The 24,833-nt window shown below is 41.2% G+C and overlaps 2 protein-coding genes across 5 annotated transcripts in view; both read right to left on the reverse strand.

Annotated features, from left to right (window-relative positions):
* Positions 1-770: 770 nt before the first annotated feature.
* On the reverse strand, positions 771-9,940 carry SPATA4 (spermatogenesis associated 4). Of its 2 annotated transcripts, none has more exons than XM_043454417.1 (9): positions 9,507-9,940; positions 7,951-8,080; positions 7,460-7,578; positions 7,129-7,349; positions 4,911-5,027; positions 4,637-4,757; positions 2,621-2,640; positions 2,295-2,366; positions 771-1,464 (listed from the first exon to the last, which is right to left on the reverse strand). In XM_043454417.1, exons 1-9 carry the CDS (start codon positions 9,722-9,724, stop codon positions 1,349-1,351), a joined length of 1,134 nt encoding a protein of 377 aa, XP_043310352.1. In that variant the 5' UTR covers positions 9,725-9,940; the 3' UTR covers positions 771-1,348. The 2 variants fall into 2 exon arrangements, with proteins under 2 accessions (XP_043310352.1, XP_043310353.1); XM_043454418.1 differs by having other exon boundaries at positions 1,341-1,464; positions 2,312-2,366.
* A 7,761-nt stretch (positions 9,941-17,701) lies between these two features.
* Positions 17,702-24,833, reverse strand: part of ASB5 (ankyrin repeat and SOCS box containing 5) — a 40,327-nt gene continuing 33,195 nt past the window's right edge. For all 3 annotated transcript variants that reach the window (XM_043454481.1, XM_043454482.1, XM_043454483.1), the window contains exons 3-7: positions 24,267-24,374; positions 23,423-23,573; positions 23,140-23,274; positions 20,675-20,866; positions 17,702-19,636 (exon numbers count right to left, since the gene is read on the reverse strand). In XM_043454481.1, the coding sequence (XP_043310416.1) occupies positions 19,509-19,636; positions 20,675-20,866; positions 23,140-23,274; positions 23,423-23,573; positions 24,267-24,374 (714 nt within the window). In that variant the 3' untranslated portion in view covers positions 17,702-19,508. The remainder of the gene's footprint in view (positions 19,637-20,674; positions 20,867-23,139; positions 23,275-23,422; positions 23,574-24,266; positions 24,375-24,833) is intronic.

Consider the following 24,833-nt stretch of genomic DNA (forward strand, 5'->3'; position numbering starts at 1 on the left):
TTGCAGGAGATTGAACACAGAATCAGGAAAAGAAACTTACTGTTTACCCACATCTAATTCTTTGCATGTTTCTCCAGCTGAGTTTCAGGAGACTTGTCTCTAAAAAGTCTTTCCTAAGGGACTACATTTTATGGTTTAAAAGACTATTCTCAACATTTTCTAAACTCATTCCCAAGAAGTTATCTATTTTATCAGGACTCTCTTTAAATTTCTTTTACTAAATATTATCTGTTCAGAAAGATAAAATTAACCAAGAAAGTCTCTGGATGTTGAAATTCTCATGAAACTGTCTAAGCCTTCAAAAATGCAGAAAAACGAATAGAGTTTTGTTGGAAATTGACAAACATATCATGAGATTCAGCCTTAGTAATACTCATCTTGGAAGTCAAATGACACTATTAATGAGATAGCATAAAAACATGAATAATTCCACTTAATGAAAATTTTCCAAATAATGAATTTAAGATTACCAAGAATATAGGAGGTATCGAACTGCTTTTGTTTCCCTTTGATAAAAATATGGGGCTTGGAAGCAAGCAGGAAGGATTTTTCAATCAAACTAAATGGTTTGCTAAACACCAGAATGAGGTTCCAAGTGAAGCATGACTTTCCTTCCAGTATCAACAGGAAAGATACATATTTTTAAAAAAATAGCTTAAAGCTATTTCTAGAGGTGGGCAAGATTTTCAATGGACTAATGTGTAATAGTAATATTCAGAAAAAATTTTATTGATGAGCATGACATGTAAATAAATGATACCAGGCAAACTAGTAGGGTAACTCTTTGCTAGTGAGGAAAACATTACAAAGTAGATTTACAATTCCTACAAAAGTTATGAGAGAATTCTTACTCATCAGGGTGAATTATATTTAACTGTACCTTTAAACTTATTTTTGCTCATTCTGGACTAACGAAGGGGCTTCCCAGGTGGCTTCTTGGTAAAGAATCTTCCTGCCATTGCAGGAGCGCAGGATATGCGGGTTTAATCGCTGGATCGGGAGGATTCCCTGGAGAAGGAAATGGCAACCCACTCCAGTATTCTTGCCTGGAGAATCCTGTGGACAGAGGAGCCTGGCAGGCTACGGTCCGTGGGGTTGCAAAGAGTCAGACATGACTGAGGGACTAAGCATAAACATGCATACTAATAAACCGATTTTGTGTTTTCAACAGTACCAGGCAGGCACAGGTGTTGAATAAATGGTTGTTGAATTGAATTTTTAAAAAATATGTTCTTCAGCCCAACTATGGATAAGACACACTTTAATTTAATATTGAAATATATCCAAGTGTAGACGATTGTATCCTATTAGGGTGGCAAGAGGTGGTAACATCACTTCTTCAAAGCCATTAGACAGGTGCTTCTTCGGGTTCCTTTTCCACATTTCTGGGAGGCTTCATACCGTCAAAAGGATGTTCTCCAGTTTGCTTAACCTCAGTTTCTTTAGGTGGATTGACACTATTACCTGTATTTGGTGGGATATTTAAATAAAATTAAGATCCACTGTGGTTATTAAATATGTACACAACCATCAATGTTTCTAATGTACCAACCATACACAGAATAATTAGCAAGAAGCTGGGCACAAGTTAGTCTAAAATCTCAAGTAAACAGAACATTTACAGCATGCATTATAGTAGTTGGAAATACAAAACCGGAATACCAGTGTCTCCAGAAGTCATCTGCAGAGCCTAAAAATACCCAGGGCTTATTGGGTGCATCTGATACTGAATATGACTACTATTTTTAAATGTTGCTTCAGAAAGCAGGTGAGGCAACAGTGATTTTAATAGTGCTTAGATTTGCAAACACAGAATTCAGAATTAGGTTTCTAGAATTCTGTGCTGAGGCATCCAAGCTGGCCACTCAGACTCTTCAGCTGATTTGGTTCAAATAGGATGGGCCAGAGATAACTGAGAGACCTGCATTTTCTTGGCCCATTGTTGTGGTTGATGCTAGATTTAGGTAAACAAAGGGATTTAAGTGTTTAAAAAAAAAAAAGTAACCTTTTTTTATAATTAATTTTTACCACCCCATCAATATATTAAGAGAAACTTTTCAGATGAACAGCTTGTGATTTCAGTACCAATCAGTGCCAAGTGCGATCTTAGGTGGTAAAATAGGGTTAAATTCCTTCAGTCGAGGGTTGTTGCCTCTCCTGTTAACTTTCAAGTTCTGTTAGCTTACCCAAGGTAATCACTCTGCTCTTATCAGAAATGAAACGGCACCCAACTCACAAATATGGGGGTAAATGATGTAAAGCCCAGGAAAAGGGGCTCTCATCCGTATAATTACCAAAGTCAGGTCCACACCATTTATTAATTCCTGTTGTGCATCGGTTGAGAGAGTCCAACGATCTACAATAGGCTGGAGAGAAGGAAAAAGATAAAAGCTCGTGTCTTGGCACCCTGCTCTGCCCGGCCCCGTGAGGGCGCCCGTCGGCCATTTTGAAAAGGAGAAGACAAGGGCGCGGAAACGAGGGAATCGGGACCGAGAGCGCAAGATGGCGGACGAGTTCTTTACAGCAGTTCGTCCTTATTAAACACGGAAGAGCAAGAGGCCACGCTACGAGGAGTCCCCATCTGAAGTAACGATAGCATTCAGTTTTTCGAAAAACTCACCTGTAAGTCTTGAAAGTTTCCTGAAAAGACAACAGAAATGAAGAATACTCTTTAGCAACTCCGATATCAGTAGGCAACTTTTTTTTTGTTTGTTTTTAAAGCGTGACACCTGACATGTTTGTTATACAGGCAGAAAGCCTTGCTTTGGCTCACTCCCACCGCTGCTCTCATCCCCAGTCAGGTCCTTTGAGCCCCATTACAGGGCCGGAGGCAGGCAGGTGAAGAGAGAACCCACTGCAGTCTCCTCCCTGCCCACCACAGCCCTCCCCACGCCAGCCCGCGGGGTTCCAGCGCCCACCCTGCTGGAGCGTTTGCTGCAAACATCCCTGATGGAAGGAGACTGAGGCCGGCTGAAGGGGAGGACGTGTTCTCAGAACCTAAAGGTGAAACTATGAACTGCTCTTCTTTCCCTCATAGAAGCATTGGAATTCACTTCTGTTAGATTCCGTGGTGATGTATTTTGAGCCACTGGCTGTCCTGAGGTCTCAATGTCAAAAAGTGTGCTCTGGGGAACAGTTGCCATAACTGTTAGTTGCTCTGCGGCTGCTGCCGGTAAGTCACTTCAGCCGTGTCCGACTCTGTGCGACCCCTTGGACGGCAGCCCACCAGGCTCCTCTGTCCCTGGGATTCTCCAGGCAAGAACACTGGAGTGGGTTGCCATTTCCTTCTCCAGTGCATGAAAGTGAAAGCGAAGTTGCTCAGTCATGCCCAACTCTTTGTGACCCCATGGACCGCAGCCCACCAGGCTCCTCTGTCCATGAGATTTTCCAGGCAAGGATACTGGAGTAGGGTGCCATTTCCTTCTCCAGGCGATCTTCCCCACCTAGGGATCAAACCCGGGTCTCCTGCACTGCAGGCAGATTCTTTACCGACTGAGCCATCAAGCCATGGTAAAACAAAACTAAGTAATAGTGATGCATGATCAAATTGTTGTTGTTAAGTTGCTAAGTCATGTCCAACTCCTTTGTGACCCCAGACTGTAGCCCACCAGGCTCCTCTGTCCATGGGATTCTCCCAGCAAGAATGCTGGAGTGGGTTGCCATTTCCTTCTCCAGGGGATCTTCCGGACTCAGGGATGGAACCCATGTCTCCTGCATTGCAGGCAGATTCTTTATTGCTGAGCCACCAGGGAAGCCCCATGTGATCAGATAGAGTTTGAAAAACACTTCTATGTACTTTTCCCTTTTTATATTCATAATGCATAGTAGCATATGAAAGGTTCTGAGAAGTCATTAAAAAAAAAAAATCAGTTGACACTGCTTTCCCAGAGCTAATAAGTAAAGAACTTCCACCCCATCTTGCCCAAGAAATCCCTCTTCACACTTTAGGCAGCCTGCTCTGTAAAGAGTCCGTGGATAGTTTCCATCGAGGGCATGACAATAAATATTATATTTCAAGCTTTGAGTAGGGTTTTCAGATAAAAATAGGTCACTCTGTTAAATCTGAATTTGATACATAGTGAATATTTTTTTTAGCAAAAGTATGTCCTCAACATGTCTTAAAGAGTATTGGTTGTATTGCCCTCATCTTTTTATTTGCTAAGTCTGGGATCCTACGTTGTGAGCCAGTCTCTGTGGCCAGTGACAGGCCTGCTGCTCTAGATGACAAGCAGCTACAGACAAGACACAAAGGCACAGGCATGGCTGTGTCCCAGCACAGCTTTCCTCATCAACATAGAAACTGGAATTCCATCGCATTTTCATGTGTCAGGAGATACCGTTTTTCTTTTGATATGTGTCCAACCATTTGAAGATGTCAAAGCCATTCTTCACTTGCAGGCTATACAAAATAGTCAGGCAGAGACTGACATTAGCCCGTGGTTTGGCTACAGTTTGCTGTGGTATACAGTGTTTTCTGAATTCACAGGATTTAAACTTGTGGCTTTTTGTAGAACAAGTGATTGGAAAGCCTAGGTGTGCAGGTTGTCTGCGTCTGCCTTAGGATTGATTCATCATCCAGCTGCTAGAGAACTAAGTTTTGAGCTCTGCCACTGCACTTCCCCTGTTTCAGACTCACTTTTTAAAGTAGAAATCAGGACTGGGATTGCTCGTTTGGAAGAAGGTGGGGGCACCCTGGCTTGGGGGTTTCCCCTGTTTTGACTGGTTCTTAGCCCTCGACGCGCTCATGCTTGCACCACCTACAGAAAAACACAGCACATCAACCTCCTGCGCAGTTCTAGACTGAATGCCTAGACCAACATTTCTACTATTTTAAAAAATTTAAATGAACAAAATAAAAGAAAAACATCAATTTTAACAAGTAAAAAAAAAAAAACTTCCAAAAAACTTACAAGACACAGGAGCGGCTCTTTCCTTTGAAATGACTGAATTGCTTTTGTTCCCAGATGCTTTGGCAGGACGGTGATCGAGAGTAGATTCTCCCACTGTTGGTTTGACTGCAAACCATTCTATAAAATACAAACAAAACATTTTTTCTTAAAAATTCATTATGACTATTGTTAAGACACTGCAATTTTCATTTAAGCAGATTATTTAGACATCAGGGATTCCTTGGTAGCTCAAATGGTAAAGAGTCTGTCTGCAATACGGGAGACCTGGGTTCGATCCCTGGGTCAGGAAAATCCCCTAGAGAAGGAAATGGCCACCCACCCCAGTATTCTTGCCTGGAAAATCCCATGGACGGAGGAGCCTGGCAGGCTACAGTCCACGGGGTCACAGAGAGTCAGACACGACTGAGTGACTTCACTTTCACTTTTGTATCATATTCCTGAGAGTGGTGTGAATACATAGGTTAATAGCCCTCTCCACCATGGTTCACATCTCTGATGCACAGAATAGTTGCTTCAAAAAAGTTACTTCAAAGACAATATCCCTGTGTTCCTATTAGTCTTTTGATAAGCTTTTATTCAATAATAATATACATACAGAAAAATGAACAAATGGTATTGTTACAGTTTGATGAATTTTCAGAGTGAATACATACCTGGGTTGCCATCACCTTGATGCAGAAGCAGTATAGTACCAGCACCCCCAAACCCCCTCATGTCTCTCTGTTGTTGTTATTTAGTCACTAAGTCATGTCTGACCCTTTGTGACCCCATGGACTATAACCTGCCAGGCTCCTCCGTCCATGGGATTTCTTAGGCAAGAATACTGGAGTGGGAGGCCATTTACTTCTCCAGGGGATCTTCCTGACCCAGGGATCGAACCCTTGTTGGCAGGCGGATTCTTTACCATTGAGCCACCAGGGAAGCTCCAGAACTCTAAAAAGAAAACTGTCTTGACATCTATCATCATAGGTTAGCTTTACATGTTTTTATATTTCATATAGATAAAATCATACAGTATCTTTCATTTTGCAGTTATTTTTATACTGTAAAAATGGTGACAAAATTATTTTCCATGTTTCTGTGTTTCTTACTAATTCTATCAACTGCAGCACTTGGGCATCAGTTTCACTGTGCTTCTAAAGACCACTTACTCCTCTGAGCTCACCCTCACGGAGGCTAGAAGATATGTCTGAGGTCATTTCTACTCATCAGCTGTGCCCCATGTGCGCTAAATACCACTCTGGACAGTCATATTGCACAGAACTGTTTACAATCACTTTGGCTGCTTAAAATCAGCAGTCTCAAAAATCAACACTGATGATAAAAGAATTCTGTTCAATAATCTGAAGGGTTGAGGTGTCCATGGCTAAAGAGAAATTGTGTTCCAAAGCAAACAGGGATGCAGGTCAGCTTTGCACTAAAATGGACTTTTAAATTGAAGATTAAATGGAATGGATGTGTTTTGTTTCAGAAATTCCTACCAGAACCAATAAGTAGAAGTAATAGTAAGACAGATTAAATGTAAGCAAACATTAGGGACAAAAAATGAGGCTTGATTTTGTGGTGTTAAAAAAATAACTTGACAAAACTAAAATGCTGAACAACAAAAGAACTTAAGTAGGGGGACTTCCCTGGCAGTCCAGTGGTTAAGAATCTGCCCTTCTATTACAGGGAGCACGGATTCAATCCCTGGTGGGGGGATTAAGATCTTGCATGTCTGAGCGGTGTGGTCAAAAATTAATAAATAAATAAATAAAAATAAAATAAAAAGCATCAACTTTTTAAAAAAGAGAACTTAAGTGGGACAGGGGACTGGCAGGGAGTGGGTAGTGTTCTAAGGTCCTTACAGTTTGAGAAAGAGAATAAATATATTACACTTAGACTAAGATACATATGCATGTTAAAATTTCTATGGTAGCACTAGAAAGAGTATAAATTTGTAATTTTCCAAATTAGTAGCAGGGTCTTTGGAAAAAAGTTCAGTCCTAAAGAAGAAAATAAAATAGGTAAGACAAAAAATAAGAAATAGAAAATGTTAAAAGCACAAAATGATATGATAGATATGAATGCATATATGACTGAATTAATAAGTCACAACAGATGAAATTACAACAGTCCATGAATCGGGGACAGTGGCAGGCTTTTCGTCCACTTGCGCTCAAGTAGAGCCTCGTTAAGCTTGGAAGAACCCAGTTGACTACTTCCAAGGAAAACTTACTTGGGTTCAGTTTTCTGCTCAATTTCCTTTGCAACATTTGTAAAAGGAAGAGGAACTCTACTTTAAGTTCATTGTTAAGTTTGCTGGGATTGCCTATTAGTTCTGATAGCCTAATGTTATCTTTAATAGACTTTGAAGCTGTCGACCTAGGAACCAGGGGCAACTGCATCTGGTAACTGTAGTCTGTGAAATTCACGAGGTCATCCTGGATACTTTTAATTCTGGAAAAATAAAATAAAATATTGTTGACAAATGCCATTTTGGTAATAAGATTTATATTATCAAAAGTTTAATATTAAATTATATTACTAGAAAATTCCAGATAACTCACTCTCGATGTGTTAACAAGGTGTACACCTCCTGTATCAGTATTTCAGGTACTCCAGCTTTACAGTGAATTGTTCCGTGGATTAGTTCTTCAGGTAATTTAAGTTTTTTTCTTGCCAGGAACTTTAATAGTGGAAAGAGAATACTTTCATCATAAGAAGTTCTAAAAAAGTCTCCAATTACTGTGAATTCACTTTAGTCTCCCTTTAATCCTCAACTAATAGTTTGAGGTTTAATGTGATAATTATTAAAAGATATTATTACTCAGCAAGAAAATCAACTATTATATCCCACTCCCAATTTGAAATGAGTATGCCAAGTTTCATAGGTGACTCTTGACATAAACCTTAGTAACCTTCTTTTCAATACAAGGAAACAAGCTGCTAACCCAGAACATGGCCACACACGCATATACAGAGAAATCCAAGATCTCAGGAATACACCTCTTCAAACAAACTTCTCAACAGTTAAAAGTGTCAGTAATTGCTAATTTACCTTTTCCAACTGTGCCCAGTTATCCAACTTGACTTTTAAAGAAGTTCCATTTTCAAAGGATGACAATTTAAGGTCCCAGGGGTAATATGTAGTGAATATTTCTGCTATCAGGAAGCCATTTGAAAAATCCCTGTTCCATAGTGATAAGGAAATGAAATAAAGTGCAGTTACTTATACAATTTGTATTTATAGTTAATTAACACCACTTAAATATTCTATACTGACAGCAGCTAACTTATGGAGCTTTCTTGGATCACTGATCTAAGGAAGCCTGCTATGGAATAGCATTTGGGTAAGACTAGGCGCACCAAAGCCTGTGGCATTCCTTTTATGAAGCCAAAACCATTATTTTGTATTGAACATGCATTTTAACAAGATCCCCATGTGATACCTGTATCCACTGAAAAGTTCAGGCATCTTTCTTAAGGAAAACTGAAATTAATAAGCCAGAGTCATTGCCTACAAAGTCATTATTTTTCTGGAATTTAGTTTGCATCCCCAGAAAAAATATTAATTGCCAGTTATGTTCAGCAAGTGAAATTAAAAGATGCTTGCTTCTTGAAAGAAAAGCTGTGACAAACCTAGACAGCATTCTTTGTTAAAAAGCAGAGACCTCATTGTGACAAAGGTCCGCAGAGTCAAAGCTGTGTTTTTTCCAGTAGTCATGTACAGCTGTGAGAGTTGGACCATAAAGAAGGCTCAGCGCCAAAAAATTGATGCTTCGAACTGTGGTGCTCAAGAGGACTCTTGAGAGTCCCTTGGACTGCAAGGAGATCCAACCAGTCTATCCTAAAGAAAATCAACTCTGAATACTCATTGGAAGGAGTGATGCTGAAGATGAAGCTCCACTTCTTTGGTCATCTGATGCAAAGAGCCAACTGATTGGAAAAGACCCTGATGGGAAAGATTAAGGGCAAGAGGAGAAGGGGACAAAGGAGGATGAGATCATTGGATAACATAACCAATTCAGTGGACATGAGTTTGAGCAAACTCCAGGAACTAGAGAAGGACAGGGAAGCCTGGAATGCTCCACCCCACAGGGTGGCAAAGAGTCAGACATGTGTTAGCAACCGAACAACAGCAGTGTTCAGCGAGGCTGCAGTTAGACAGCAACTTTTTTCAGTCCCTGACAACTCTCAAACTAGATTGCAAGATCTAACAGAAAGTAAACTGATCCTCACTAATATAAATCTCCAATGTCCCTGAAGAAAGCGCCTGGACTTTTTTTTTTTTAGTTACCAAATTATTCTCTATTGGCTTAAGTCTAAGTAATGATTGATTGAGTGAAATGCTCCATCCTGTTTTTTTAGGTCATCTCCCTAAGACAGCAAGGAGTGTGTGAGTGTGTGTGTATTTGTGTGTGTGTGTGTGTATGTGAGTGTGTGTGTATATGAATGTATGAGTGTGAGTGTGTGAGAGTGTGTGTGTGTGTGTGTGTGTGGTAAGTGGGCGGAGGCGGGGGCAGTCCCTGGAAAGAGCCCCTGAACGGATCTCCAGGCTGCTCTGCTGGGCCCTCAGCGCCCGCTAGGCGTCCGGGGGCCGGACCTCTTCAGCACCTGCTGATGTTCCTGGGGAAGAAGGTGAGATCGAGGCCCTGGAGCCAGCGCAGAACCGACCGAGACAGGCGGGAGCTCTTCGGGGGATGAGGATAGACCAGACACTTCTTAGGCTTCCCTCCATTGGGAGCTGCTTGACACGGCAAAATTGACCGTGACTTGGAGCGGGCTGCCGCCGGCTGTGTCAAACGCCCTTCTCCAGGGCCGGCGGCAGCCATGTCTGGGTTTCTATGGCAGCACCGGTGGGGGCGGGGCCTAGTGGGGGCGGGGCCTCAGCGCCAACGCCCCGCCTCACGGGTCCTCCAGCTTGGGGTCCTGCCACCCTGGGTTGGTGGACGCGCATCCTTGGTCCCACTGGGAAAGGACTCGGTTCCAGGAGCTTAAACCTTGGGCGGAGCTTTCAATCTCCGTTTTACCCTTTAAGAAGTAACCGATTTAGAACACTCACTCCCATCCGGCTTTCCCTTAGAAACCGACATTTTGGATGTTGTGGTTTCTGTAGTCAAGCATTTTGAGGAGGTTGAAGACGTTTCAGAAGACAAAGACTGTTTTTGTTTGGAAAATGGAAACAATACAGGTTTTGCTCCAAACTGCCAATGGAAAAAAATCTTCAAAATTAAGATGAATAGACGCTTAATGTCTACAAAATTTAGTGTACCTATTTCCTTAATTATTACATTGTGTTCATAAAAATCGCATAATATTTGAAGATAATTTGTAAATTAGATCATCACACTTCACAAGGATGCCCCAGTGTGCATGATTCATTCATTCATTGGACAACTATTTAGTGAATCCTTACTAGGCCCTGAGCTAGTCACTTGAGATTTATCAGTGAAAGATAAAAAAAGATTGCAGACCAGGCACAATTATAAATTAAATATTTGCACATCAGAGTTATTAACATCTTTTAAAAACTTTTACAGTAAAAGGTAAAAATCAATGTGGTTCTTAGATACATCTTATTATGCAAGACAAAATATGGCATAGACTTGAGAGTAAAGCTATATAGTATTTCACTGAATGTTTATTCAGTACATGTTTATTAATATAGTAAACCAATGTGAGTCTGTATATGGTGAAAAAGAAAACCAGAAATGGAGTTATATAAGTGTTTTTTCTTTGCCCGATATGTTTTTCATGGATAATTATTTTGTTCAGTCAACTTTTTGAGGAGTTATTGTTCTGTTCTTTGCTGTGCACAAGATCATCACTATTCAATATGGTAGCCACTAGCCCCATGTGGCTGTTTGGATTTAAATATTAGCAAATTAAAATAAAATAAAGTGAGTAACAGTGGCTACATTTCAACTTCTCAGTAGCCACATGGGACTGGCTAGTGGCCACCACTTGGTACAGCGTAGACACCAAGCTGTCATTGCAGGAAGTTCCATTGGGTGGGTTATTTATAGAAGGTACAGAGATATAAATATCTGAAAAGCTCTACCATGGTAAAAATATATTAGTATCAGGGAGGAAGCAAATAATTTGGCCTGAGGGAGTGTAGGAGTCCTCTCAGAGGAGGTGACCTTTGATGTGACTTTATTATAAGGCAGTATTTTGAATCGGTTAAGACACAGGCTTTGGAGCACCATCCCTATCTTTTATTAGTTATGAGACTTATTATGTGATGAGTTATTTATTTTTGTTTGTAAAAGATGGAAATAGGATATGCCTCACAGGGCTGTGTTGGATTAAATCAATAAGTTAAATGAGTGAAGAGCCTGGATCAGTGTGCACATAAGGGCTCAGTACGTTTAAATATTTCTGAGATGATCTTGGAAATCTGTGGAATGAGGAGGAAAGGGGACGGCTTCACATGGAGTTACTAATGTGAGCAGAAGCAGATGATATCATCTATGATAACCTCAGATACGCAGGTGACGCCACCCTTAAGGCAGAAAGTGAGGAGGGACTAAAGAGCCTCTTGATGAAAGTGAAAGAGGAGCGTGAAAAAGCTGGCTTAAAACTCAACATTCAGAAAATGAAGATCATGGCATCCGGTCCCATCACTTCATGGCAAATAGATGGGGAAACAATGGAAACAGTGAGAGACTATTTTCTTGGGCTCCAAAATCACTGCAGCTGGGCAGCCATGAAATTAAAAGATGCTTGCTCCTTGGAACAAGTTGTGACCAACCTAGACAGCATATTAAAAAGCAGAGACATTACTTTGTCAACAAAAGTCTGTCTAGTCAAAGCTATGGTTTTTCCAGTAGTCATGTATGGATGTGAGAGTTGAACTATAAAAAAAACTGAGCACCGGAGAATTGATGCTTTTGAACTGTGGTGTTGGAGAAGACTCTTGAGAGTCCCTTGGACTGCAAGCAGATCCAACCAGCCCATCCTAAAGGAGATCAGTCCTGAATATCCATTGGAAGGACTGATGCTGAAGTTGAAACTCCAATACTTTGGCCACCTCATGCGAAGAGCTGACTCGCTGGAAAAGACCCTGATGCTGGGAAAGATTGAAGGCGAGAGGAGAAGGGGATGACAGAGGATGAGATGGTTGGATGGCATCACTGACTCAATGGACATGGGTTTGAGCAAGGTCTGGGAGTTGGTGATGGACAGGGAGGCCTGGAGTGCTACAGTCCATGGGGTCGCAAAGAGTCAGACGGCTGAGTGACAACTGAACTGAATGTAGTGTTTCCTTTGCTGAGCTGTATTAAATTCTACCACTAGGGGGAACTAGAGAGAGAGAAACCTGGAGGCCAGAGGAAGGGAGCAAGGCTGTTTGGATGAAGGTCACCAGGGCAAAAAAGCTTCCCTAGGCAGCGGCAGCTGGGGTCAGTTTGCAGTTTCTGTCCCCACTCCTGGAGCAGGTTTCATCGTAGTCTCTTACAGGTTTCAGTGACCACTGAGAAGGGCTGACGCTCAGAAGTCTGACCCCATATTCTACACTCAGATCCCTGCTCGAAGTTCCTCAGGAATCAGCACCCGCTGTGTTCTCTGCCCCTTCAAAAAGCCAGTCTCTAGGGCTTTCCCTCCAAGTTCAAGGCTCTCAGAACTCCTGCTGCTGCTGCTGCTGCTAAGCCGCTTCAGTCGTGTCCGACTCTGTGCGACCCCATAGACGGCAGCCCACCAGGCTCCCCCGTCCCTGGGATTCTCCAGGCAAGAACACTGGAGTGGGCTGCCATTTCTTTCTCCACTCAGAAGTCCTGCCCCTTCCCTTTGCCCTCCCTCTTGCGCTAGAGGTCTGGCGACAACAGAGGACGAGATGGTTGGGTGGCATCACTGACTCAATGGACATGAGTTTGAACAAGCTCCGGGAGGCGGTAAAGGACAGGAAAGCCTGCAGTCCATGGAGTCCAAAGAGTCATGATATGACTGAGCAACGAACAGCAGCAATAACTAGAGGTCTATCTCTGTTAATTTAATCGTCTCATTTTAATTGTTTAGCTCTTCATGATCCATTTAACCATTTCTTGATGTTAAGTTATTGTTGAATTCATGAAGCTACTTCTGTTTCCCCGATGAACGATGCCTGGAGTGTGGTCTCCTTCTACCACGGGCTCATCTCCATCTCACGAAGGCAGCTGAAGAACCTGCTACTCCTATTCATCAGATCCATGGTATCACGAATAAAGTGGGCCAGCCGGACGTCCTGGGGGATTTTAAGATACTCAAAAACTTCTGCTGATCTTGTGGCAGAAAGCCAGAAAATTGATTTGACCTAAAGCAGGATGATGAACTTGCCCTACTGCTCCTGCTGAAGAAAGCAAGCCACTTTCTGTGGTTCTTGCAGATTGTTACAGAGGAGAGAAAGTATCAGATCAATAGCAGGATAACAGTTGTTAGGGACTGTGGCGGTTTATTCCAGTAAAGAACCCTCAAACAGAAAAGCAGCTGTGACTGAAGTTACCTCCTGATGAAGTTCAGAAACCTGCAGTCATCCTCCAAGTCCCAGCCAAATTCCCACATAAGCCAAACAGCTAAGTCAATAACAGTTGTTGACCTCTCACATGTCAGAAGAAAATTCAGAGAGCTTACTTGATATGAGTATTTTCTTGATCGAGAAGCAGAGTTGCAGCAGAAGGAGCTTAGAAGCTGACTTTCAGCAATTATAGTGCAGTTTATAAAGTGTGTTTGTGTGAGTACAGTCAGCCCTCGGACCCATGGCTTCCATAACTGTGGATTTAACCTGGCTCAGATAGAAAAATGTTAGAAAACACAATTCCAGAAAGTTCGGAAAGGCAAAACTTGAATTTTCCTCCTGCCAGCAACTATTTACACAGCATTTGCATTGTATTAGGTATAATAAGTAATCTAGAGATGAGTTAATGTATACAGCAGGGTGTGCATAGCTTATAAGCAAATTCCACACCATTTTTAATAAGGACCTTGAGCATCCTGGGATTTTGGCATCCTCAAGCCTTTAAGGGGTGACTGTGCACTGTTTTCTATTGTGACTGGTTACTGGGAACTTAGACTCCTTTTCCTTGATTGTAGCCCACTAGCTAGGAAGCTGTAAAGTCTCATTGGTAGGAAGAAAGCTTGAAGTTTTATTTAAGATTGGAATCAGCATTTGGGGACATCGGGACAGCTTAGGTTTTAGTTAAGTGACAGTGGGAATTTGGTCTGGGGGGATTTTCAAGCTGTGGTCTCAGTTTTGATTTCTCTACACCACACCTCTCTTCCACTGTGAAGGCGACGGGGCTCAGACAGTGGGAACCGACTGTGTTCTGCTCAGCCAGGGCCATCTGTGCTATTCTGGGCGTAACCAGTCCCCCACTGCACCCCATCTGCTTCTCCCCACAGGGAGGGGAAGTCTCCGTCTCCCGAGTCATACAGAAGGATCTCTTGATTCTCCTCCTGAGCCCTCCAACCTGGACTGTGTCCATATTGAAGTGACATTTGAAAAAGCACCTCAGGTTATCCCTCTGGTTCTTTTAATGGGACAAGAATTACCTGAGAAAGCTCCACGTGACTTACCTGTGGAGTCCTATCCCCAGGTCACAGGTGCGAGGCCTTGCACCAAGGCCTCAGACGTGGAGCCCAGAGCCAAGGTCACCCCTGGAACTGACTGAGCCCCATTGTAACTGCTGCCAAAGCCCCCTGATCCTTACCAGCCAGCTTCCTGACCTCAAATTAGGTAAAAATGCCCACCGTGGCCCCTTAACCAGTCACCTAATGCCACCCTTCCAGCAGGAATATTCTCTGTCTTGAGGCTATAAAATTTGGCTGCTAGCCTGTGAAAAGCATCAACCGGGAGGTCGGCCAGCTGTGCTCACAGCACCCACATTATCTCTGCTCTTTGGTTCTTAAACCCATTCCTTTCTGCAACATTCTGTGTCTAAAAATTCCTTTCCAATCCGTGCTCGGACTGCAACATCACCCAAAGATGAAAACGTGTCTCCACATGGATGTTAGTCACTGGAGTATTTATAGTGTCACAGCAGAATCGGAACAGAATCGGAATAAAACTGTGGGGCCCACTGTTGAAAAATTAAGCATTTCAAGATGACCATTAAGCCAAGCATGGGATGCTCTGAGTGTGGAACCCTGGAACAGGGTCGAACCCAATGTTCCTAAAGTTGGCATATGTGGCTGGGTTGACCATGTAATTTTCCTCCCATGCACAACTTGAGAAGTTTGTGAGGTTCCTTTTAATACCTTCAGTTTTTTGTTTTTTTTTAAGGAGACTATAACAGAGTCCAAAATTACTGCTTCCCTTCCCCCAGACTGAGACCATTAAATTGAGTCCTTCTTTTCAAAGTCATTTAGTGCCTAAGGCCTTATGCCTTCCTGTACATAATGGATATGGATCTGCATAATAATTTGAAACATAAAAATGTAAAATGCTGACTTCACTTTGAGAGGGAGGCCTTAAAAATTATGAGCTAGTTAGGAGAATGCTTCTGTTCCTCCTTTGAATTGTGTTTGAATTGTCCTGTCCCTGAGAATTAATATTTGTCCTTGGGAAGTGTAGAACTGTGTGTGTTTGTGTTTAACTTACCCTCTGGGCTGTGCTAGTTCCAGACTGGACAGATCCAGAGCTGAGGCCCATCCCCCATGTTCTGTGGGTCAGTCACTGCCCTGGGGGAAGGGGACCAGTGATGACAGAACCCCTCCTCCTTATAATGGGGCAGGGGGGGTTGGCAGTATGAGGGGCAGCTATTGGAAGCCTGAATCCTGGCCCCAGATGGAACTGCCTTCACTCTCAATAGTCCTGGGTTCCCTGAAGTCCAGGGTCTGAGAGGTGGTGTCAAGTCCCAAATGCTAGCTTGTCCCTTTTGAGGAAGGGACAAGCTAAGAATCCTGCCTTGGGCACAAGAATGAATGATATGGAGAGATGGAGTCACCATTCTCCCCTGCCAAAAAAAAAACCAAAACAAAACAAACAAACCCAAACTCTTTAAAAAAAATCCCTGGTGTAGGGTGTTAGTTCCGTCTTGTCTCTGGTGCAGGAGGATCAGAAGCAGGGTTTTCTGCACACCTTTATTCCTTGGTCTAGAGCAGGATGCTGGTACCACGTCGCCCTGTCCTCCAGCCCAGCCTCAGCTCCCCGCTGGGGAAGAAACCCTGTTCCTCCTCCTGCACGTTTCATAGATTATCTGCCTGCACGCCTCACCCTGACGAGGCATGATTTTGACAGGGGATGAGCCGGGGAGGTGGATCTTCCCGACTCAGGAATCGAACCTGGGTCTCCTGCCTTGCAGGCAGATTCTTTACCCAATGAGCTATCAGGGAAGCCCTAGGGGGAAAACGGTCTTCCTGTGATGGAGCTGTCCTGAGAGCGAACGTCCTGACTCATTGCGTCTCCCACCCCACATCCAGCAAAGCCTCTCCTGGTTGTTACCAGGGCCTGTGCCCCCCTGAAGCACAGCCTTTCTCTCCTCGAGCCTTTGGGAACCTTCATGGTCTGAGGGGTGAATCACTGAGTTTGGTTGAGTGGTTGGGTCCCATTTGGGTTGGGACTCAGAAACACTAAACTCTCCTGTTTCTAGCAGGCGGACCTAATCCACTGCACTTAGCGATCCCAGTGGATGTTTCATTTTATATATTTAGGTCATTTATATTCCTCGAAGGGCACCCCTTTTTTTGTTGAAGTCCTAGAGCAGATGGAGAGGTAACAAGGCCTGAATTTTCTGAACAAAATTTGCCCCCAAAAAAGACTGAGAATGATTGTTAAGGCTTTTAAGAGAGAGGGCAAACCTTAAAGCAATTATATATAAGAAAGTAGAGAACTTAGAGTAAAAAGGTGGGAATAACCCAAGGGAGTGGATCATTTGTTTAAATTGTTGGTAGTAAATGGAGAACCAGTCACCTGGCTTCAGGGCTGTCTAAGGAAACACAGTGGATACTCTTAGACCTTTTCAGAAGAGGCCATCCTTTCACACTGGGTTTCCATTTACTGATTTCTGAACATCTGTACTGTGTGGTTACAACAATAGACATTAAGTACTTTTTCCTACAAAAATAAATGTGTTTAGCACAGTGCATTACTCCAGCATTTATTTCACCATATTTGTTTAATCTCGTGTCAAATACAGATGGTCCCCGACCTACTGGTTTTTCGACTTTAGGATGACCTGAAAAGCATGTGCCTTCGGTAGAAATCGTACTTTGAGGGTTGCACTTGGGTCTCTGTCCCAGGCCAGTGGTCGCCTGTCCCACCAGATTTCTCGACGCTGGGCAGGACCCGCCGCTCCCAGGCAGTCCCCTGACCACAGAGCCGAGCAACTGATACACGTGTCGCCGTCCTAGACCCAGACAACTGCCTGCTTTTCACTGGCAGTACAATATCCGGTCAACTGCATGGGATCGTCAATGCTTTATTATAAACTAGGTTTTGTGTTTGATGATTTTGCCCAACTGTAGGCTAATGCACGTGATCTGAGCACATGTAAGGTGGGCCAGGCTGAGTGCTAATGTTCTGTGAGGAGGTGTATTAAATGCATTTTCAACATATGATATTTTCACCTTATGATGGGTTGATCAGGAGGCAACCCCATACTAAGTATGGTATAGGACTATCTGTAGTATTTTTTTATTTTGCCTTTGTAGAATTTTGTCCTTGGACCTTTAGACATATATGTAAAAAAATTTTGATTAGAGGAACTTCACGGTGTCAATTGGCATTACGCTATACTTACTGCTCCTGATGCAGTGATTTGAAAACCAATGGTAAATACGACTAGGACAATGGAATCATATTCTCCATTACCTTCCATTATAAAATCAAATACTAATTAGAACAGAAAAAAAAACTGGTTTATTCCAGGGATAAACATCACACTTTAATATAGTAACATACATATGATATGTTTAAATTAGAACAGTTCTTTGATACGATAATCATACTCAAGCTAATATACAAGGTATCAGCACTCTAAAACTTTCCAGGTGTCAATTTTTATTTTAATATTTGATATTTGCTTTTCTTACTGACATAAGACCAATTAAGAGGGATGCCTTGTACCCTAAGATGACTTCTTGCTCAGGAAAAATACTAGTAGGCACTGTTTTACTGAAAAGCAATTTTAATATGTGATTATGTTTAATAGGGTTACTCTATAATAAAAAAGGTTAAATGCATATTATTCTGAGGATATTACAAATTTATTAAACTGAGATATTTTGTAAAACAGACAAATTTAAAAGTCTCTAGCCACATAGAAGACATTTTTTTAAACAAACATGCCACAACCTTATTCTGACTTTTGAAAATCTAGAATGATTCTTTAAAAATGTACTCTTAATAACTTTGGGGTTATATACAATAATAGTTTATTTCCCACAGGTCTCTGGCACTCAGTCAAGAATTAAGTAAAAAGGAAAGGCCCCTGGCTATCAAAATGCTTTATCAAAATTTGATAAATTTATAGGACTCATCCAAGTATTTTCTTCTACTTTACACAGTGTTATAAGTATCTTATTATCTTATAAATTCAAATAGTTTAAACTACAAAGTAGACACAGAGAGGTTTTTTTAAATGTTTAATTTTATTTTTTAAATTACTTTTTATATTGCACTCAAATACATTAAGCAGAAGAGAATAAACCCCCACAGAGGAAACCTTCTTATGTACAGCATCCCTTTACAGTATAGTCTATGCTGAGCCCGGAAGAATTAGAAACACCACAATGAAGGTCCACAGATGGGGACATTTCCTAAGGTTTCTATGTTTGCTAAGTAATACCCTTTTTCCTTTTCTTTGAAAACCCCACATTTTAAGGCACTTGTTATCTTCCACTTTCTACAGCCTTGGGCCCCCCTGATTCCTAGAGTGTGACCCAGGGCCTCTTTATCAACTAGATATGAAGTTCATTTTCCTGGTCCAAGTCTCACCAGCTCCCGGCAGCCTCTGAATGGAGGAGGCTGGGGTGATACGTGTAAAAGCACAGAAGAGAGACCCTGAGAGACCACTCATGAGTAGGAAAGGGTCTTCAAATACACTGAGCAGGTGTGTAATGCTCCAGACTTCTCAGGGTGAGACAGCTGTAGTGATCATTCTAGTCCTGCCAGCTTCTGAAACAGGTTTACCTAAGGCAGTGATCGCTGGGACCTTTGCAGGAAAGGGGCAATTTGTCTTTTCTTTACTCAATTGATCATTATAATGACAAGTAAACAATTAACATAGTGGGTTTCCTGAATGACAGTCATGTTTATTTCAAAAAAAAAAATATATATGAGCTGCTCTTTTCTAAACCATACTCATATTTTGTATTAATATCAACAATACAGAAATAATCAATTACCGAGGCCAAAACTTAAAAGCATAAACATTAATTGAAGAATATAGACCTTCAAAAATATATGAATACTTTTGGTAAGGGTTCACATAGATACTTTAAACATATTATAGTCTCCAAAAACAGTAAAAATGCATAAAACATACTATGAACTAGTACACTTTAACTAAAATTGCTATTTCACTTCTTCCTGGGTGTTCTCATATCTCTACCATCTCTTTAGCACATTTTAATATGAAATATACACTATGCAGATGAAATAGAAATTTCTGATTTTCAGACATTTAGAATTGTTTTACTCCCTTATCGATACTGTAAGAAATTCTGCAACAACGTTGGCAGCTGGAGCTGTGGGATAAGGTGTAACCTTGGTCTACCGATGTAGTTTCTGATACAGAGTCTGCAGAGCTGGCATAGAGAGCTTGGGGTGGCTGTAAGAAACGTGCAAGTATTTGTTCATTAAAATCAAAATGGATTTTTCTGGGTTGTAAGACACATGAAATCAAACCACACAAAAAACCGACAGAGTTTTGCAATAAATTAGGGCAGTATGACCATCGTGTGTTTGTGCATGCTCAGTCTTCTCTGACTCTTTGCGACCCCATGGACTGTAGCCCGCCAAGTTCCTCTGTCCTGGAATTTCCAGGCAAGAACACTGGAGTGGGTTGCCATTTCCTCCTCCAGGGGATCTTCACAACCCAGGGACCGAACACAGCAATGTAAGCGTATACTTTACCACTACACCACCTGGGAAACCCATTAACCTAGGGAAATTTATATAAGCATATGTATTGCTTTTATTTGTAAGACTTTATTATAATTGAGATATAATCCATGCATGTTCTTTAAAATATTTTAATCTTTGGGCTTATGAAATTATTGTTGTTTATAAAGCTTCATAAACAAGGCTTTTTGCTTTTTGAAGGAGACATAAATCTCCTGCTTTATGAAGGACATATAAATCAACAGCTCCAAGAAGTGTTATGCACTAAAGGGGGAATTAAAAAAAATTATTTTTCTCAAATTAGGTTAACTATTTAAGCCGAAGCAAATTTTACTCTAGTGTCTAGACCAGGCTTTAGAATTTCTGTTTTAGAACAAAAATACTTCATGATTATGTTTCTATAACACACTGTAGATGATGCATATCCTTATAAAATGGGGCATATTTCAAGATATATATTAAGAAATATATATTTAAACAGAATCAACATATTGTTTACTGTCAAAAAATAATATATTTAACTTAACTGAAGGAATACAGAATTTAGGGAAGATGAGAACAAAGAAAATCAAAATCCTCATGATACCTTCTTTATGGATGCAACCCAAGTTAAAAAGTTATCTTCCTTCAACAAATATTCCAAATGTTATGCCATTGTTATTTTACATGCCAACAAAAAGTCTTCTAATTTCATCTATTTCAAGCCCTTCAAAATGTTTTTAATGCCCTCATAGATTCTTCTTACCTTCATGCTGAAGCAATAATCTTTCCACCAAACTATTAGAAGTCGCCACATCGACAGGTCGCAGAAGATCTGTGTTTTTGGCATTGATGTCCGCTCCAAATTCTAGCAGTAAGTTTACAATTTCCGTACAGGACTGTTGAGCAGCAGCGTGTAATGGAGTATCCCAATATTTGCCTTTTTGTACATCAGCGCCTACACGGAAATGAGGAATGATGGTTTGTGAGACGAATCACCTCCCTCAGCAAAGGGAGGCAGATGTGTCAGCCACAAAGAGGACCTCAATTCTCTACGATGAGCTACTTCTTTGTATGCAATATATATGCACATGCAGATCTCATAAATATGCTTCATATGTACATGTATTACATCTTAAAATGCAATACACCTGGATGGAGAGTTCACACTTCCGTTAGGTCCTCTAATATTTTCCTCTTGCTTGAAAAATCTCATAATTATTTTTTTTTAATTTTACACAATTCCCAAAGTAATCATATTAACTAGTATTTACAGTGCACAATTAGGTTGACATAATCATTTTCCTCACAATGGATCATTCTTAGGATTATTTAAGAGCTTATTGTTCTTATTCTTTTCATTTATTTTAAGGCAATAGAGCTGTTTGGTTTCTTAGAAAACTTATGACTGTAGATATGTGAGCTCTTTGGGTAAAATGTATACAGATTTGTCCCCCTCTCACTCAGACAGTTTAATTCAATAAGTATATAAAGGCGCTGAGCCTTTTAAATAGAAGAGCACATTATATTTCTGCATGCAAAGTAAGTTTTTTAAATGCTTATATTAAAATATCCTTACTTGTTAAATTACCTATTACACAGTTATTTTATCTTGGTGCAAACCCCTGGCACATGGTGGTCATTTGACACACGTGCAATGAATATGTGCTGTTTAATATTGTAAAGAATAATGATCCCGTTTTCCAATACATAAAAAGTTATAACACCAAGACAAGCCTGTTAATAAAAATCCATTAAGTCCTTCTCAGCTCTGCTTTCTGACACCATCAATAAAACCGATGATGTTTATAAGAAGCAGCACATTTCATGAGTCCCTCTATGGCCCTCCTGATACTCTCAAGTTTCAGTAAATGTATTTGTTTTCAATATTTTTAAATCAAATATACAGATTTAGTGAAAAAATTATATTCCATAACAAAGTCTCCATAGAGAAAGCATAAATTTCATTGGTTACACCAATTTTATGGGAGACCAGAGCCTGCAAATAACAACCAAATCCACAATTACTAACAATACTGCTTCAGCTTGTTTTTTTTTGTTTTTTTTTTTTTGCCCAATATAATTCGTGAAGCGTTCCATATTTAAAAAAAAAAAAAATATTGGGAAGAGAATAACATTGCAAGCAAAATAAAGAAGGTTGTAAAGAACAAGTTCTTCTGGTTATACAAATTTATGGGTGAACAGTGCCAGAAAATAACAATCTGCCAGCCATTATTAGCAGAACTCATGTTTAAGACTCTTAGTAGGTATAAAGAGAAAGAAATAGTGGATGCAGACACTGCTTGAAGAAGTCTATAATTTAGCCAAGATGAAGTGAGTAACACATAATAGGATTACTAAAAATATACATGACTTCCCTGGTGGCTCAGATGGTAAAGAATCTGCCTGCAATGTGCAAGACCCAAGTTCTATCCCTGAGTTGGGAAGATCCCCTGGAGAAGGGAGTAGCAACCCACTCCAGTATTCTTGCCTGGGAAATCCCATGGACAGAGGAGCCTGGAGGGCTACAGTCCATGGGGTCACAAAAAGTCGGACAGGACTGAGTGACTAACACTTTCACTTTCATATATCAGAGTCTGAATGAGTGTCATAAACAATAAAAACTACAGAAATCCATTTACTCATTTTATGTATATTTTGAGCACCTGTCACATGAGAGGCACTGAGCTAGAGGGAAGAGTTGATGGAAAAAAAGATCTAATTCATATCTTAAAAGGGCTCGCAGTCCTAGAGTAGAAGATACCACATGGTCTCAGAAGATTATGAATAGTTTCTTAGGGGCTGAAGCTGAACTTTAAGGAATTGGCTTATTTCAAGAAAGTGAAAGGGTATTAAGTCTTTTTGGGTAAATTACAAAGTGGGGCAAAGTCTTGAAAGACAAGGTTACCTAAGCAGTTATAATCCCTAACGTTTCTTTTGATAGGTTTGTTCACAAAGATAGAGATCTTTGGCACCATTATATCCAACCTTGAGGATTTTAATTTTATGACCTTTTACAGGTAGGACTTTTGGAGTTTTAAGGTCAAGTGGAGTTACCACAAATGTGCTTCTTTTTATGGATTTTAGAGTTATAGGTGAGGATGCTTAGAATAAGAATATTTTTATCCATAAGGTGTAATTTTTAAAGAAGCTTATTTAGAAAAGTCAACACGAAGCTGAAGAACCGCTTGTGTGTACAGACAGAACGGAAGATGGGGTATAGAAAATTACCAGCGTAAAGAAGCTTCCGGACGCAATGGAACTGCTGGGACATGCAAGCTACATACAGAGGGGTTCCCAGATGGGGAATGTCTTGGTCAACATCTACACCCCAGGATATCAGGATTTCCAGACATTCGTGGTGACCTGCCAACACAAAGTACAGGTGAGCTTGTCTCCTGAACCCCCACCTCCCACACACAGCGGCCCCCCAGGCTTCTCCCCGCAGCCTTATTCACTATGCCTGCGGCCGAAGGGACTTTCTCCCCTTGTCACTTCACCCAGCCACAGTCACCTTTGCTGGCCGCCTCGTGAGTAGGGGAAGGCAGGCAGGACTCCAGCTGGGGTTTGGCGCCATATTCCAGGAGCAGTTCTGTGCAGCTGGTGCTGCCTTGTGAACATGCGTTGAATAAGGGGGTCACGCCGTCTATGGTGATCGCGTTTACCTAGACCAAACCAGAGCTCTGAGGATGAGAGTCACAGAACCACTCGCCATTCGCTGTCAGCCATTCAAAACAGGTACGTGTGTGGAAACAGATATTAACTGAGAAGGAGTGTGCAGTAAACGTAACAAAGCCTATTTAAGCTCACACACACATCCGTAAGCAAAGCTTGAAAATGCTAAGGGGTAAATAGAAATATGAAGTGGTGGATAATCCACAGGAGTGGGCATGAAACTAGTGGAATTCTGGGGAAAAAAAACTCTAGAATCAAATACACAGAAATGAATTAAATGATTAGGTACTTGGTAGGTAGGGGGAAAAAGGTACAAATGTAATAGTGATGAAGCCACTTTGCTGGTTGGCAGCTGAAATTGGAAATCCTATTTCTGAGAATTTATCTAAAAAAATAAATTCAAAAGATGAGCAAACATTATAGCTTAAAGACGTTCGTCTATTGTTATTTAGAATCGCAAAAGCAGGAAATAGCCTAAGGGATACTCCATACCCTGCAGTGTGCTACACATTCTTTTACAAAGATTGGAAGTCGTGCTTGGAGTGCTAACAGGCAATTTGAGAGCTTTCTTTTTGCTCTATTTTTGAAAACTACTAAGAAGGCAAGAGAAGCAAAATGAGGACTTTGCCTGCTTCTCTCAGGCAGCCCATGTGGGATGGGGAATGCATTCCGGGGGTACTTACGTTGGCTCCAGCTTGCAGAAGTGTCCTGGCACAGGCCACGTGATCTCCAAGGCAGGCTTCATGTAATGGCGTGACATGGTCTATGGTCACTGCGTTGACATTATAACCCTAAATATGACATCAATAATTTTGAAACGTGGGCAGAAAGTCAGAGAAAGATCCCCTGTGTAACTGTCATTAGAAGGTGATAGCAAAGACCAGAACATCTCAGGAAAATTGGATTTCAGATTAGCAGGCACGACCAGTTCAAACACCCAGAGCCACGCAGCTGTGAGATCCCCTGAACCAAACTGTTGTAACCATCAATATTGCATCCCACACAGCCTTAAGTGGTTTGTCGGACAGATTCTGAGCCACCTTGACATATTTGGGGCAGCCCGCTCTGAGCCACATCAACTAGATTATATGCTGGTGGTTAACAAGTCTCAATACAGAGTCAGTTAGATGTGAGTTTGAAGTGCCATAATGCAGTATTTTTTTAAATTCGGATTAACAAGTCTCAATATAGAGTCAGTTAGATATGAGTTTGAAGTGCCATAATGCAGTATTTTTTAAATTCGGATTGCT

This window comes from Cervus canadensis, chromosome 31 (assembly GCF_019320065.1).
Source record: "Cervus canadensis isolate Bull #8, Minnesota chromosome 31, ASM1932006v1, whole genome shotgun sequence".
NCBI classification, from domain to species: Eukaryota; Metazoa; Chordata; class Mammalia; order Artiodactyla; family Cervidae; genus Cervus; species Cervus canadensis.

What these genes read in the sequence shown, in the direction of transcription:
- SPATA4 (XM_043454417.1), bottom strand. Translation starts at nt 9,724, where the DNA reads ATGGCTGCCGCCGGCCCTGGAGAAGGGCGTTTGACACAGCCGGCGGCA. An exon ending in GAAACTTTCAAGACTTACAG is followed by an intron (nt 2,367 to 2,620) that starts GTGAGTTTTTCG and finishes CCTTCTCTCCAG; the next exon opens with CCTATTGTAGATCGTTGGAC. An exon ending in ATGGTGTGGACCTGACTTTG is followed by an intron (nt 1,465 to 2,294) that starts GTAATTATACGG and finishes CACCAAATACAG; the next exon opens with GTAATAGTGTCAATCCACCT.